Here is a 13,968-nt window from a genome sequence, read left to right as displayed (position 1 = left end):
CCCACCCATGTCCCCTCCCGTCCTGCTCGCTACGGCAATACCCTATTCACCCCCATCCCTCACCACCTCACCATCTCTCTTGTCCCCCTCCTCCTTCCTAGCTCTTAACCTTCAACACTTCCTTCCTGCCATTAACCCATCACCATTCCTCCTAAGTGCACCCCGTCTTCATCGCCTTCATCGCCCGACCTCCCCCACCCTCCTCCGCACTCTCTTGCTCCTCCTCCTGCTATCCGTGGGAGACATTAATCCTAATCCAGGCCCCCCTCACCTGTCCTCCTCCTATCCATGCAAACGATTCCGTGACGTCTCCAATCTCCTTTCTATTCCCCTCCTCCCCCCTCTTCCCTCCCCTTCTCATGTGCCTTGTGGAATGCCCACTCGGTCTGCAACAAACTGCCCTTCACCCACGATCTCTTCATCTCTCGTTCCCTTCAACTGCTCGCCCTAACTGAAACCTGGCTCTCCCCTGACGACTCTGCCTCAGTCACGGCCCTTTGTCATGGAGGTTATCTCTTCTCCCACACTCCCTGCCCAGCTGGCCGCGGTGGAGGCGTCGGGCTACTACTCTCGCCCTCCTGTAGTAGCTATGTATGTAGCTGTATGTAGCTATGCTCCACCACCCCTACTCACCAAGACGGCCATTGTCTTGACCTCGTCCTCTCCTCCTCCACCTCTCCCTCCAATTTCCATGCTTCAGCGCTTCCTCTCTCCGATCATCACTAATCACCTTCACACTTCTTCACCCCCCCCCCCTCAGCCCCGTCCAACTCTAACCACTACCTCCAGGAATCTCCAGGCTATTAATCCTCCCACCCTATCCTCTAGTATTTCTAATCTCCTCCCATCCATCATGTCCTCCGAGTCTGTCAACAAGGCTGTCTCCGCTTACAATGCCACTCTCTCCTCTGCTCTGGACACCCTTGCACCATCCACCTCCCGTCCCACAAAGCGTACTAATCCCCAGCCCTGGCTGACCCCTTGCATCCGTTACCTTCGCTCCTGCGCCCGATCTGATGAACGCCTCTGGAGGAAATCTCGCACCCATTCAGACTTCCTTCACTACAAATTCATGCTATCCTCCTTCCACTCCTCCCCATTCCTTGCCAAACAGGACTATTACACCCAATTGATTAATTCCCTCAGCTCTAATCCTCGTCATCTCTTCGCCACCCTTAACTCCCTCCTCAAAGTGCCCTCCGCTCCCACCCCCACCCCCTCGCTCTCTCCTCAATCACTGACTGATTACTTCCGCTACAAGGTGCAAAAGATCAACCTTGAGTTCACTACCAAGCCATCTCCTCCTCTTCACCCTTCAACCCTCTCCCTCAACCAACCAACCCAGGCCTCTTTCTCCTCCTTTCCTGTCATCACCGAGGAGGAAACCGCTTGCCTTCTTTCCTCCTCGAAATGCACCACCTGCTCTTCTGATCCCATCCCCACCAACTTACTTAACATCATCTCTCATACTGTCACCCCCTCCATCTGTCATATCCTCAACCTCTCTCTCTCCACTGCAACTGTCCCTGACACTTTCAAGCACGCCGTAGTCACACCTCTCCTCAAAAAACCATCACTTGACCCTACCTGTCTCTCCAACTACCGCCCCATCTTCCTCCTACCCTTCCTCTCCAAAATACTTGAGCGTGCCGTTCACAGCCCCTGCCTTGATTTTCTCTCCTCTCATGCCATCCTCGATCCACTTCAATCCGGTTTTCGCCCTCTACACTCGACGGAAACAGCACTCTCTAAAGTCTGTAATGACCTGTTCCTTGCCAAATCCAGAGGCCACTACTCCATCCTCATCCTCCTCGATCTATCCGCCGCTTTTGACACTGTCAATCATGACTTACTTCTTGCCACACTGTCCTCATTTGGGTTCCAGGGCTCTGTCCTCTCCTGGTTCTCCTCCTATCTCTCCCACCGCACCTTTAGAGTTCACTCTCATGGATCTTCCTCCACCCCCATCCCCCTATCTGTTGGTGTTCCCCAGGGATCCGTCCTTGGACCCCTTCTCTTCTCAATCTACACCTCTTCCCTGGGCTCCCTGATCTCATCTCATGGTTTCCAGTTTCATCTCTATGCTGATGACACCCAGCTGTATCTCTCCACACCAGACATCACCGCGGAGACCCAGGCAAAGGTATCAGCCTGCTTATCCGACATTGCTACCTGGATGTCCAACTGCCACCTGAAACTGAACATGTCCAAGACCGAGCTCATCGTCTTTCCACCAAAACCCACTTCTCCTCTTCCTCCGCTTTCTATCTCAGTTGATAACACCCTCATCCTCCCCGTTTCATCTGCCCGCAACCTCGGAGTCATCTTTGACTCCTCCCTCTCCTTCTCTGCGCATATCCAGCAGACAGCCAAGACCTGTCGCTTCTTCCTCTTTAACATCAGCAAAATTCGCCCTTTCCTCTCTGAACACACCACCCGAACTCTCGTCCACGCTCTCATTACCTCTCACCTTGACTACTGCAACTTACTCCTCACCGGCCTCCCACTTAGCTATCTATCCCCCCTTCAATCTGTTCAGAACTCTGCTGCACGTCTTATATTCCGCCAGAACCGATATACTCATATCACCCCTCTCCTCAGGTCACTTCACTGGCTTCCAATCAGATACCGCATTCAATTCAAGCTTCTCCTTCTTACCTACAAATGCACTCGGTCTGCTGCCCCTCACTACCTTTCTACCCTCATCTCCCCTTACGTTCCCACCCGAAACCTCCGTTCACAAGACAAATCCCTCCTCTCAGTACCCTTCTTCACCACCGCCAACTCCAGGCTCCGCTCATTCTGCCTCGCCTCACCCTATGCTTGGAACAAACTCCCTGAGCCCATACGCCAAGTCCCCTCCCTGCCCATCTTCAAGTCTTTGCTTAAAACCCACCTCTTCAATGCTGCGTTCGGCACCTAACTCTTACCGTTCAGTTAATCCAGACTGCCCCAATTTGACTGCCCCTATCAGACTGACCGTTCACTTGTCTTCTAGATTGTAAGCTCTTTGAGCAGGGACTGTCCCTCTATGTTAAATTGTACAGCGCTGCGTAACCCTAGTAGCGCTCTAGAAATGTTAAGTAGTAGTAGTAGTATGATAGCAACATCTTTGATGACACAGGATGGCACTACTGCTTTTCACAAGTTTCAGGGAGTGTCATCTTCTTTGCCCACACTTTCAGCTTTCAGAATACTGCATTGCTAGTATATTAGAGTTAGTTGTGTTATCAACAGGACCCCTGATGAAAGCATAACTTGCTGAAACATGGCCTATACCTGGTTTTGGTATCAAGCGCGACCTGTGTACTGCACCGAAAGACTGTACTTTGCACATGCCCTTTGGATTTTATGAATAAACTGAGCCTGTGCCCGTCCTGATTCTTTGTCTTGGTGTCTTCCACTCTGTTTGCTTGACTGGCAATTGACAGTGAAAGGATTGTTTTCCTTTGTCTTGTGTCCTATTATCTTCAGTCAGGTCCTTCTTCCATTTTCTGAAGGATGTTCTTTTAGCTTTAATAGCCTCCTTCACTTTTTAGCCATGCAGGCTGTTTGGCCTTTCTTCTGCCTTTTTAAATACATGGAATATGTCTCATCTGAACTTCCAGGATGATATTTTTAAACAACATTCAAGTCCGATATAAAGTTTTGACCTTTTGCAGATGCTCCTCTGGTTTCCTTTTGGCCTTTTCAGGTAGTAGTACTCCATGTACTTTTATTTTAAGATGCTGTTGTTTGTGTTTGTTTCTGAGCTTTGTCTTGTGCTGTGTTGTGGTGTGTTTGGTTTTAGGATGTAAGCTTCCTTTCCTGTTTTCAATTGGAGTTCCTTTCTTATTTTATGTTTTGGAATTTGTTTTATAAACCGCTGCAACCTCCTTGAGATGGCAGTATATCAAATCTACTAATAAACATAAACATAATCATAGTCTCCTTTTTGAAAGTTGAGGGGCCCTTTAACCAAGCTGTGGGAAAATGGGCCCTGAGCTGGTGACGGGGGCCATTTTTCCCACACGCCAGGACCCTTTTTACCCCAATGGGTAAGAAAGCCTCCAGCACACACGGCCATGCGGTAAATGAACTCTTGCTGCATGGCCATGCAACAGGGAGCCCTTACTGCTACCCACTGAGGTAGCAATAAGGGCTCTCGTGCTAATCCAGTGGTAACCGGGCAGCATGCGGTGATGCTCAATTACCTCCAGGTTACCGCCACGCAAGCCATTTCCGGGGGGTTTCTTTTTCCCCTGGAAGTGGCATAGGCTAGGGGCTGGACTACTGCCAGTGGCCACATTGGGCCGGCAGTAGTCCCGAAAGAGCGAGTGGTAAGCCCGCGTTGGGCTTACTGCCGCTCTCTAAAAGGGCCCCTAAATGTTAGTGTATTGAATTTCCTATACATACTCAATCCAGTTATTAAATCTAATCTGATCACGTTATAACCACTGTTATCAAGTGTCCACAGCACCACTACCTCCTGCACCAGATCATATACTCCACTAAGGACTAGGTCCTAGAATTGATCTCCCTCTTGTTGGTTCCTGAACCAGCTGCTCTTAGAACAATCCTTGATTTCATCTAGGAACTACTTCTCTAGCATGTCTCGATGTTAAATTTTTCCAGTAAATATCAGGGTAATTGAAATCACCCTTCATTATTGTGTTATCCAGTTTGTTAGCTTCTGCATCTGTCTGTTCATTCTGGCCAGGTGGACAGTAGTAAACTCCTATCACTATCCTTTTCCCCTTTATATATGGACTTTCTATCCATAAGCACTCCAAGGTGCATTTTGTGCCCTGCAGAATTTTTAGTCTAGCTGATTCAAGGCCCTCTTTAGCTTATAATTCTCCACAATTCAATCTACCTTATCACTGCAATATAATGTGTACATTGGTATGACAGTGTCCCATTGGTTATCTTCTATCCACAAGCTCTCAGAGATGACTATTATATCTATTTCTTCATTTAGTGCAATATATTCTAACTCTTTCATCTTATGTTTTAGACTTCTGCATTTGTATACAGACATTTCAAACAATGTTTGTTATTCCTGTTTACAACTTGCTCAGGAGTTGATAGTGATAGTTTACAATCTTTAAAATCTGTCTGCTATTTATTTAAAGACATCTGGACTACTATGGCCTTTATTACAACCTCACTATCAGGATGCCCTATCTTCCCTGTTTTGGTAATATCCTTGTCCTGAACAATGCGCTTTTGAACGACTCTCGGCCTTCCCCCAAGATTTTAAAAGCTGCTCTATCTCCTTTTCAAATGTTGATATCAGCAGCCTAGTTCCACCCTAGTTAAGATGTAGCTCAGCTTGTTGGAAAAGGCTCCTTCTTCCTGAGAATGTTGCCCAGTTCCTAACAAATCTAAAACCCTCCTCCCTGCACCATCGTCTCATCCATGCATTGAGACTGCCTGTCTCTTGTGTTCTGCGCATGGAATGGGGAGCATATCTGAAAATGCTACCTAGGAGGTTCTGGATTTCAACTTTCTAAGAGCCTAAATTTGGCTTCAGAACCGCCCTCCCACATTTTTCTATGTCACTGGCACCCACATCTACAAAGACAACAGGCTACTCCCCAGCACTATCTAAAATCTTATCTAGGTGACACATGAGGTCTGCCACCTTTACACCAGGCAGACAAGTGACCAAGCGATCCTCACATCCATCAGCCACCCAGCTATATGCCTAATGATGGAATCTCCATCTAAAACTGCTATCCTAACCCTTCCCTCCAGGGCAGAAGCCTCTGAAGATACATCCTTGGTGCAAGAGGATATTCCCTGGAAGGCAGGTTCTGGCTATAGGATCACTTCCTGCGTCTCCAAGGTGATGCTCTCCCATCAGGTGAACTTTCTCCTCCGTGGCAGCACATAGAATGCCAGATGGAGATGATATTTCTCTACTATGTCCCTGTAGGCCTCTTCTATAAACCTGTCTGCCTCAGCTCCTCCAAGTCTGTTGCTCTAGCCTCTGGGGATTGGACCTGTTCCCTGAGTGCTACCAGGTCTTTGCACCAAGTACAAACTTATGACCGCTTACCAACTTAAAGACAATCAAACATGTGACATTTTGCTTGAATCTACCTTAATTCTTCATAAAGATGACCTTAAATAAATGAATATGTCCTGCACTGCACTGTTCTTCATGAAACAAAGACATTAATAAAAGAAAAGATGCATTAAAAAAAATCCCAAATTAGACTCTTACCCATCCATATTCCAAATCCCAGCACCAGCAGTAATTAAAGAATCTGACAAAGACTGCTTGCAGGAAATCACCAGCCAAAATGGTAATATATGTTGTCATGATGTCAGAAACCGTCAGGCGTACAAACTCCTATAATGACATTTGAAAGACTTTTTCATATTTGATATATATAGTTATTTGCTAATGAACGTTTAGAATAGCAAACCAGTAAATGTTACAATTGTGGAGGAAACTGCGAGCCCTCCAAAACTCACCAGAAACCCACTGTATCCACATATAGGTGCCCCCTTCACCCGTAAGCGCTATGGTAGTGGTGTACATTTGGGGGTAGTGGGTTTTGGGGGGCTCAGCAGACAAAGTAAGGGAGCAATGGTCAGATGTTTACCTGGGAGCATTTTATGAAGTTCACTGCAGTGCCCCCTAGGGTGCCCTATTGCTGTTCTGGGATGTCAGGGAGACCAGTCTACTAAAAATGCTGGCTCCTCCTACATCCCAATGGCTTGATTTTGGACATTTTGCACTTGGACGGTTTTTTTTTCCAAAATGAACCAAAAAATGTCCAAATGACAAAAAATCCAAAATACAAAACGTCCGTAGGGTTTTCAAAAAAGGTAGACCTATAAATGTACTCACTCTGCTGCTCCCCAGTATCTCTCCACACTCGTCCTTCCCTACACCCCTTCCCGTGCACTCCGCTCCATGGATAAATCCTTCTTATCTGTTCCCTTCTCCACTACTGCCAACTCCAGACTTCGCGCCTTCTGTCTCGCTGCACCCTACGCCTGGAATAAACTTCCTGAGCCCCTACGTCTTGCCCCATCCTTGGCCACCTTTAAATCTAGACTGAAAACCCACCTCTTTAACATTGCTTTTGACTCGTAACCACTTGTAACCACTCGCCTCCACCTACCCTCCTCTCTTCCTTCCCGTTCACATTAATTGATTTGATTTGCTTACTTATTTATTTTTTGTCTATTAGATTGTAAGCTCTTTGAGCAGGGACTGTCTTTCTTCTATGTTTGTACAGCGCTGCGTATGCCTTGTAGCGCTATAGAAATGCTAAATAGTAGTAGTAGTAGTAATAGTAGTAATTTTTCTTTTTCGAAAATGACCTTCTTTCCTGTTCAGAATTTGGATGTTTTGTGTAAAAGGTCCAAATTCAGATTTAGACGTTATATCGAAAGTAACCCTCCACGTCATAGAACCCTAGTGTTCGAACGTAAAGGTTGATTTGGTGCAACATTTCATAGGAGTATTTCTTTTTGTGTGAATTTTTGTACAAAGCATTTCAAGCGTTGTTCTAGCCTCTGTTTGAAGCCAATGCAGGGCCTGAAGCAAAGGAGTGACCCTATCTCTCTAAATACTCATTATAGCAGCAAAATTCTGAAAGTGTTGCGGCCTAGATGAATGTTTCTGAGGAAGTCCTACATAAATAGCATTACAATATTCCATCTGATTGAGAATAAATGACTGTATAACTCTTCTAAAACATGAGGAGTAAAATAGGATCGAGGTTGTGGTACCACTCATAATTTCCACCAAGTCTTCTTTGCAAGAGTAGCCACCTGTGGCTGTAAACTAAGTACAGAATCTAGAAAAACTCCTAAGTATTTCCCTTGGGGGGGAAACTGAAATTTCAGAATCCAGTAACTCTTTCCCTAAAAATATAAAACAACTTGAAATGGGATATCATTACAATGGAGAATCTGGTTTTCTTAGGACATGTACCTTTTCTCCTATTTTTTTTTTCCATTTAATATCAATTTATTTATAGGGCTAGGTTTTATGCCAATTACCATTATGTTGTCCCCCCTCCTCAAAGTGAAATACATGAATTAAGTAAAATTCCTACTTTACCTGCCCCACCATTGTTTCCCAACATGGTCCTCTGGGAATATCTGCAGGATCTACATGTACAGAAGGAGCCGTAGAATTTTCAGATAATGTACCATTGTAAAGACTAGCTTCCCATAATGTCATGTTGTATTTCACTATCTTTTCTTCTTCCCGCTAGAAAAGCAAATTTGTTTAAAGTGTTGACTATGAAATGTTTGCATAAGACTAAAAAGAATATACTTCAAATAAATATACAAGAACAAATAAAAAGCTATAATCTGCTTGCCTTAAGATTGATCTCATCCATTAAAGCAATAAGAAATGTGTATAAGTTGCCCAAGAAAAGAGCAAAGATACGCCCCAGTTGCCATCTCAGAGCTATTCGAGGGTGATAATTCTCCAAATTGCTAATTGTATCAAATAAAGTAGGACAAAACATACCCAACAAGGACATGACCATATTTACCTGAAAGAAAAATACAATAGAGACCCATCATCTAAAGAAAATAATCTTTTAATTTAGTATTTAACTAAATATTGTAGGGCATGAATATATAACATCAGTAAAGAAGTATATCAAATAATTTCTGAATCAAACAGATCAATAACCAGCTGTTCTGGAGAAACACGGCCTGCAATATTCATATGAGAAAAGGAAACAAGTACAGAATTCAAACATGTGACTCTACAATACGAAAACCATGAAGAGAAAAGGAATGGGAGCCAGAAAAACCATATGCCAAAGTTGTAATAATACAAAAATAGCAAAACCAAGGCATTTACATATGACCCTAAATAATAGAGACAATAAATACAATACTTGAAAGCATTGTGCAAAGTGCATCTCAAGGTCTTTTCCCCACTAGGGCTAACTAGATATACAGAAAATTAATATCCTTCTGGATTTGAGAAAAATTATACATATCAATTTATTGGAAACTAAAGATCCCTTTTACTAAAGTGTGTTAGATTTTGCAGTTACCATACCTTAACATAAAAAAATTAACGTGCAGTCAGTGCAAGTCTAACACTGGACTCAGCATTTTGGAGCTGGACACAGCATGTTCTTTGGCAGTTCTTTATTTAAAATATCCATTAGCGTGTGGTACTCTGGTTGCAATTAGTGCTTATGCACTTAGGACTAGATTCTACATATGATGCATCAAAAGCTGAAAAAAAATACGCCTAGGCATATTCTATAAACAAAAAAAATACGCTTAGGCATATTCTATAAACCGTGCCTAAATTTAGACGCGGTTTATAGAATATGTCTATAACCCATTTCCTGTGACTATATTTAGTCATGGCCATTTACACCAATGAAAACCTGGTGTAAATGCTAACACCTAAATTATGCATGGAATGGGCATATTCTATAACACTGCATGTAAATTCTAGGATTGCCCATGACCAGCCCATGGCCACACCCCCTTTTCAGATACTGTCAGCAGGCCCCACCTTTAGGCCTTCCTGTAGGTATGAACTCGACTGACCCTGGAAGGGCCCTTCCTTGGACACAGCACTCCCAGAAGCAGACTCCAAAAATATGCTTAAAACCACTTTATTCCATCAGCAAGGCCAAGACATTTCCTCTTCCAGACACAGTCCTTGGTTACAGCACATATCACCCATTGTTCCTTACCCCCGCCAGCCACAGTTTCTGGATACAGTTTAAATCATTCACTGCTTCCCCAGCATGGCCTGATTCCTGGACACAGTTTTAAATCACTCACTGTTTCACCAGCATTGCAGTGTTCTGAACACAGTTCAAGTCACTCACTGTTTCCCCAGCATGGCACCACTTCTGGACACAGTTTAAATTACTCACTGCTTCCTAGCATGGCATGACTTCTGGACACAGTTTAAATCACTTTCTGCTTCCCCAGCATGGCATGACTTCTGGACACAGTTAAAATCACTCACTGCTTCCCCAGCATGGCATGACTTCTGGCCACAGCTGAAATCATTCACTGTTTTACAGTGGAACAGCTGCTTAACTTTTCCTCCAAGCTTTCCCCAGCCTCGAAGAAGGTTTGTTATGAAGCCTTTCAACTTCTTCCCTTGTACCTGAGCTAGAGCAGCAATCTCCATGGGCTCAGTTCCCTAGTCATTTTGGACTTGGATCTCCTCTCTGACCTCTTTCTCCACCTCCCATTCCATGGGCTCCTCTCCCTTTATGGTCCCCAGCTGGTCCTCTCCTTCCTGATTATTCCTCCTCAGCCAATCCCTCTCCTCTCCCTCAGGATCCTGGGAATTATAGTTCCCTTGCTGCTCCCTTTGCTTGCCCCCAGGGCTTTGCAGGGGTTCATTGTAAGCTCTTTGAGCAGGGACTGTCCTTTTATGTTAAATTGTACAGCGCTGCGTAACCCTAGTAGCGCTTTAGAAATGTTAAGTAGTAGTAGTAGTTCATGGGAACTGTAGCCCTCCTCCCTTCTCCGGCTCTTGGGAAACTTGTGCCTCCATGGGGGCGTGGCTTCCCAGCCCCTAGGATCCTGAGACTTGTAGTTGGAATCCCAGGTATGAAACCTACCCATCTTGCTGCTCTCCCAGATCCCTTCTTCCCTGACCCTCAGGGGTTCCTCCCAATATGCACCTTAGAATTTACACGCATCACATTATAGAAAATGCCTAGAAAATTGTGCACATAATGTCTAATTAAAGTCAATTAGTGTCAATAATTGCTTGTTAAGTGGCAAGTGCTGATTGGCTTATTAAGACAATTAAGTTGTATGAGCAATACAGAATTTTAACTTTTTATTAATTATTGCATAAATCAGTACAAAGGCAAGAAAAACAAACATCAAACTACTAAGCTAATCACCAGGGAATCATAAAGTAGGCAAATTGCAGTTCACAACAGCATGATGTAGATGAGAAACAGAGATAAATGGCTCCAAATAAAGATTGAACCCAACCAAAGGGCTGGGAATAGCAAAATAATGAGAGAAGACAGCCCATCAGAACATATGACACAAGCAGAACAAAAGGCAGTCAGTTCCCAGAATTTCAAATAAAGGTTTCCAAAAATTTTCAACCATGGATAATCGATTAAGTTTAAATTTACTCTTTTGAACCTGTAGCATAGAAAAATGAAGTTCCACCAAAAGGTGGCATTATTGGACCCAGAGAGCTTCCAATTGCTCATGATATGAGCGAAAAATAAGTATGGACAGAGTAGGGCTGAAGATGGCTAGGAAAAGCTTTTTAATCGCTTCCCAAATTACCAAGAAAACATGTATATCTGGGCACTCAAAAAGCATGTGATTCAGGGTTCTTGTGGCCAAGTTGCTGATGCTTGTAGACCCACCCTATACATCTTGCACGGTGTCCATGGAGTCTTATGAAAGAGAAAGAACAAAGTTTGCATTAGGCTGGATGAAGATGTTGGCCTATTTGTAGAGTTGCAGAAATTATCTCAGTCAACAGACTCTGGTAGAGTTTGAGTATCTTCAGCCAAGTTTCCAAGTTTCTTTATTATTTGTTATAGTGCTCATCAGAACCATCTGAGCGATTCACACATACTTATAATATATTATAAGCACACACAGGAAAGTTGAAAAAAGATAGAAAGAATAGCAGCAGTGATGTCCAGGACTTCTCACCGTGTCTGTGATCCAACCTCTCACCTAATGAAAGGGTAGGATGGTTCAAGGGAATGCCCACTGTGATTGAATGGTAAGATGTTTTGACTGGAGCAAATCTCACAAGATTTTATAGCACAAAGAGGCAGCATGATCAAAAGGTTTACTCTTTGCTTTGAGTTGCAACACAGTGGGCTCTCCATGGACTGCAAATTTGTTTATGGAGGATTGCTGAAAGCAGTGCTACAGCTGAAGCCACTGAAATAGAAGTTTACTTGGGATTCCATAAGAAGCTCATAATTATAAAGCCATCAAATATTTGACTAAGAGACTAGACTCTACTAAACCAGGTCTTTCAGTAAATCAGTTTATTATTGATTTTCAGTAGAGGGTCCCTCCAAGCTGTGGATAAAAGACAGGTACTGGAAAGCATATAATGGCCTTGAAGAGATGGAGGGAGAGCCATAACCTAAAATAATGACATAGGAATTGGCCAAGCAGTAGTTTGCTCAAGTTAACTTAAGCATAACCATACTGGGTCAGACCAATGGTCCATCTACGAAGAAGTGAGTGCAAGCTCAGCAAGTCTGCAGGAGGCAGAGCACAGGATCAGATCTGACTCTGCAGCATTTGACCAGTTGTAACTATCTGGAAATACAGTTCCTTGCTAATTAGGAATGCTAATCATGTTAATATGCAAACAAACCTCTTCCAGAGATGTAGGGGCAGTAGAACTAGAAGAGGTGAATGGACGTTGCAGGTAGATAGACTTAGGAGTAATGTCGTGAAATACTTTTTCACAGAGAGGGTAGTAGAAGCCTGGAATGCCTTTCCTGGAGAGGTGGTAGAGTCAAAAATGGTGAGCAAATTAAAAAAATACATGGGATAGATACAGGGATAACTAAATAGAAAGAGGATGGAAACACAACGTGGCTGTTGAGGTGTTATGTTGGGAAAGAGTAGTGGGAACTAGGGCCAAACTCATACAGACTTCTATGGTCTGAGTCGCGCAAACAGCAAAAGACTGAAAGAACATTTGCCAAATCCAGTATGGGGAACTAAGGCCATTGCTAGATAGACTTCTATGGTCTTTGTCCTGCAAATGGCTAAAGACTAAAAGAAGATCTGCCAAATCCAGCAAAGGGGAACTAAGGCTGATGTTGGACAGACTTCTACGGTTTGTGTCCCACAAATGGCAAAAGACAGGTGACGTTTCGGCAACTCCAGTCTTGTAGATCACTTTTTTGCCACGTACTGCGAGTGAGGGTTCTTTTCAGCTTAGGGGAGAGAAGAAGACATCTTGACTAGTAAGTTGAATACTGTCAGCAATACTTGGGGATGATATGTGGCTATAACCAAGCCTCCACCATGTTTGGCTGCCTGTATGATTGGCATGGTGAAGACTTGACAAAGAGTGTTTAAGCTTGGGTGGCTGAGGTCTGCAAACAGTAGTGGGTGTGCTCTGGCTACCTTGTCCAGTAGACTGGATGGACCATGAGGGTCCTTATCTGCCATCATTTGCTATGTTACTGTGTTCATTAAACCATGTTTTCTCAAGTGGTAACAACCAGAGGAACATAGTGGTGACCATGCAGTTGTGATATTATCAACACTGGCTACATGCTTGTGTACTCAAAGGGTGAAATTGCAGGAAGTTCTGCATTCATAAGTACTAATGGTAGGCTGTGTTGTAATAACAGTCAAGAATATAAAAGCATGTTCCTAGAGAACCACATTGCAGAGTTCTGAGCCCCACGTAATGTGTGATAAAGCACTGGCTGTTGCAAAAGAGCCATTATCAATAGTCACAAGTGGCCAAGTTTTTCTTCCCCAGTTTTCTCTCTCTTGTTCTAAGAAGACAAGATCAGCCATATCATGTCGTATTGAAATGGTCAGAGAGTTAATTACATCACATCAATTAATCATCTCACACTTTTCTGAAGCCACCATAATTTATCAGATTGTAAAAGGAGGTTTAGGGCTTCTTTTATAAAGCTGTTCTAGCAGCTCCCAGTGCAGTAATACCGACAAAGCCCATTCACTTTGAATGGGCTCCGTCAGCATTGCTGTGCGAGAACCATTAGCATGGCTTGATAAAAGAGGCCCTTAGAACTCTCAGAAACCCACCTCACTCCATACCTTGATGCGCTTTCACCATGTTTCAGTAGAGAACAGCAGGCAGCGGCAGCGATTTTCATATCCAGTCAGTGGCCGAGCCCAGAGCCTCCTCACTACTGCATCCTTCCCTTGTGGAAGCAGGAAGTGACAACAAAAGTGGGCGGGATGCAGCAGTGAGGAGGCTCTGGACTCATCCACTTATGGGATATAAAAATCGCTGCT

At 44.0% G+C, this 13,968-nt stretch overlaps 1 protein-coding gene across 1 annotated transcript in view; it reads right to left on the bottom strand.

Moving 5' to 3' along the window:
- The window catches only part of TMC1 (transmembrane channel like 1), a 138,550-nt gene that overhangs the window by 47,282 nt on the left and 77,300 nt on the right, over positions 1–13,968 (bottom strand). The window contains exons 12-14 of the mRNA XM_030191978.1: positions 8,334–8,513; positions 8,069–8,221; positions 6,212–6,340 (exon numbers count right to left, since the gene is read on the bottom strand). Of these exons, the coding sequence (XP_030047838.1) occupies positions 6,212–6,340; positions 8,069–8,221; positions 8,334–8,513 (462 nt within the window). The remainder of the gene's footprint in view (positions 1–6,211; positions 6,341–8,068; positions 8,222–8,333; positions 8,514–13,968) is intronic.

The sequence above is a fragment of the Microcaecilia unicolor genome, chromosome 2, assembly GCF_901765095.1.
Source record: "Microcaecilia unicolor chromosome 2, aMicUni1.1, whole genome shotgun sequence".
In the NCBI taxonomy this organism is placed as follows: domain Eukaryota; kingdom Metazoa; phylum Chordata; class Amphibia; order Gymnophiona; family Siphonopidae; genus Microcaecilia; species Microcaecilia unicolor.
The sequence above is the reverse complement of the archived record's forward strand: the minus strand, read 5'-3'. Positions and strand labels throughout refer to the sequence as shown.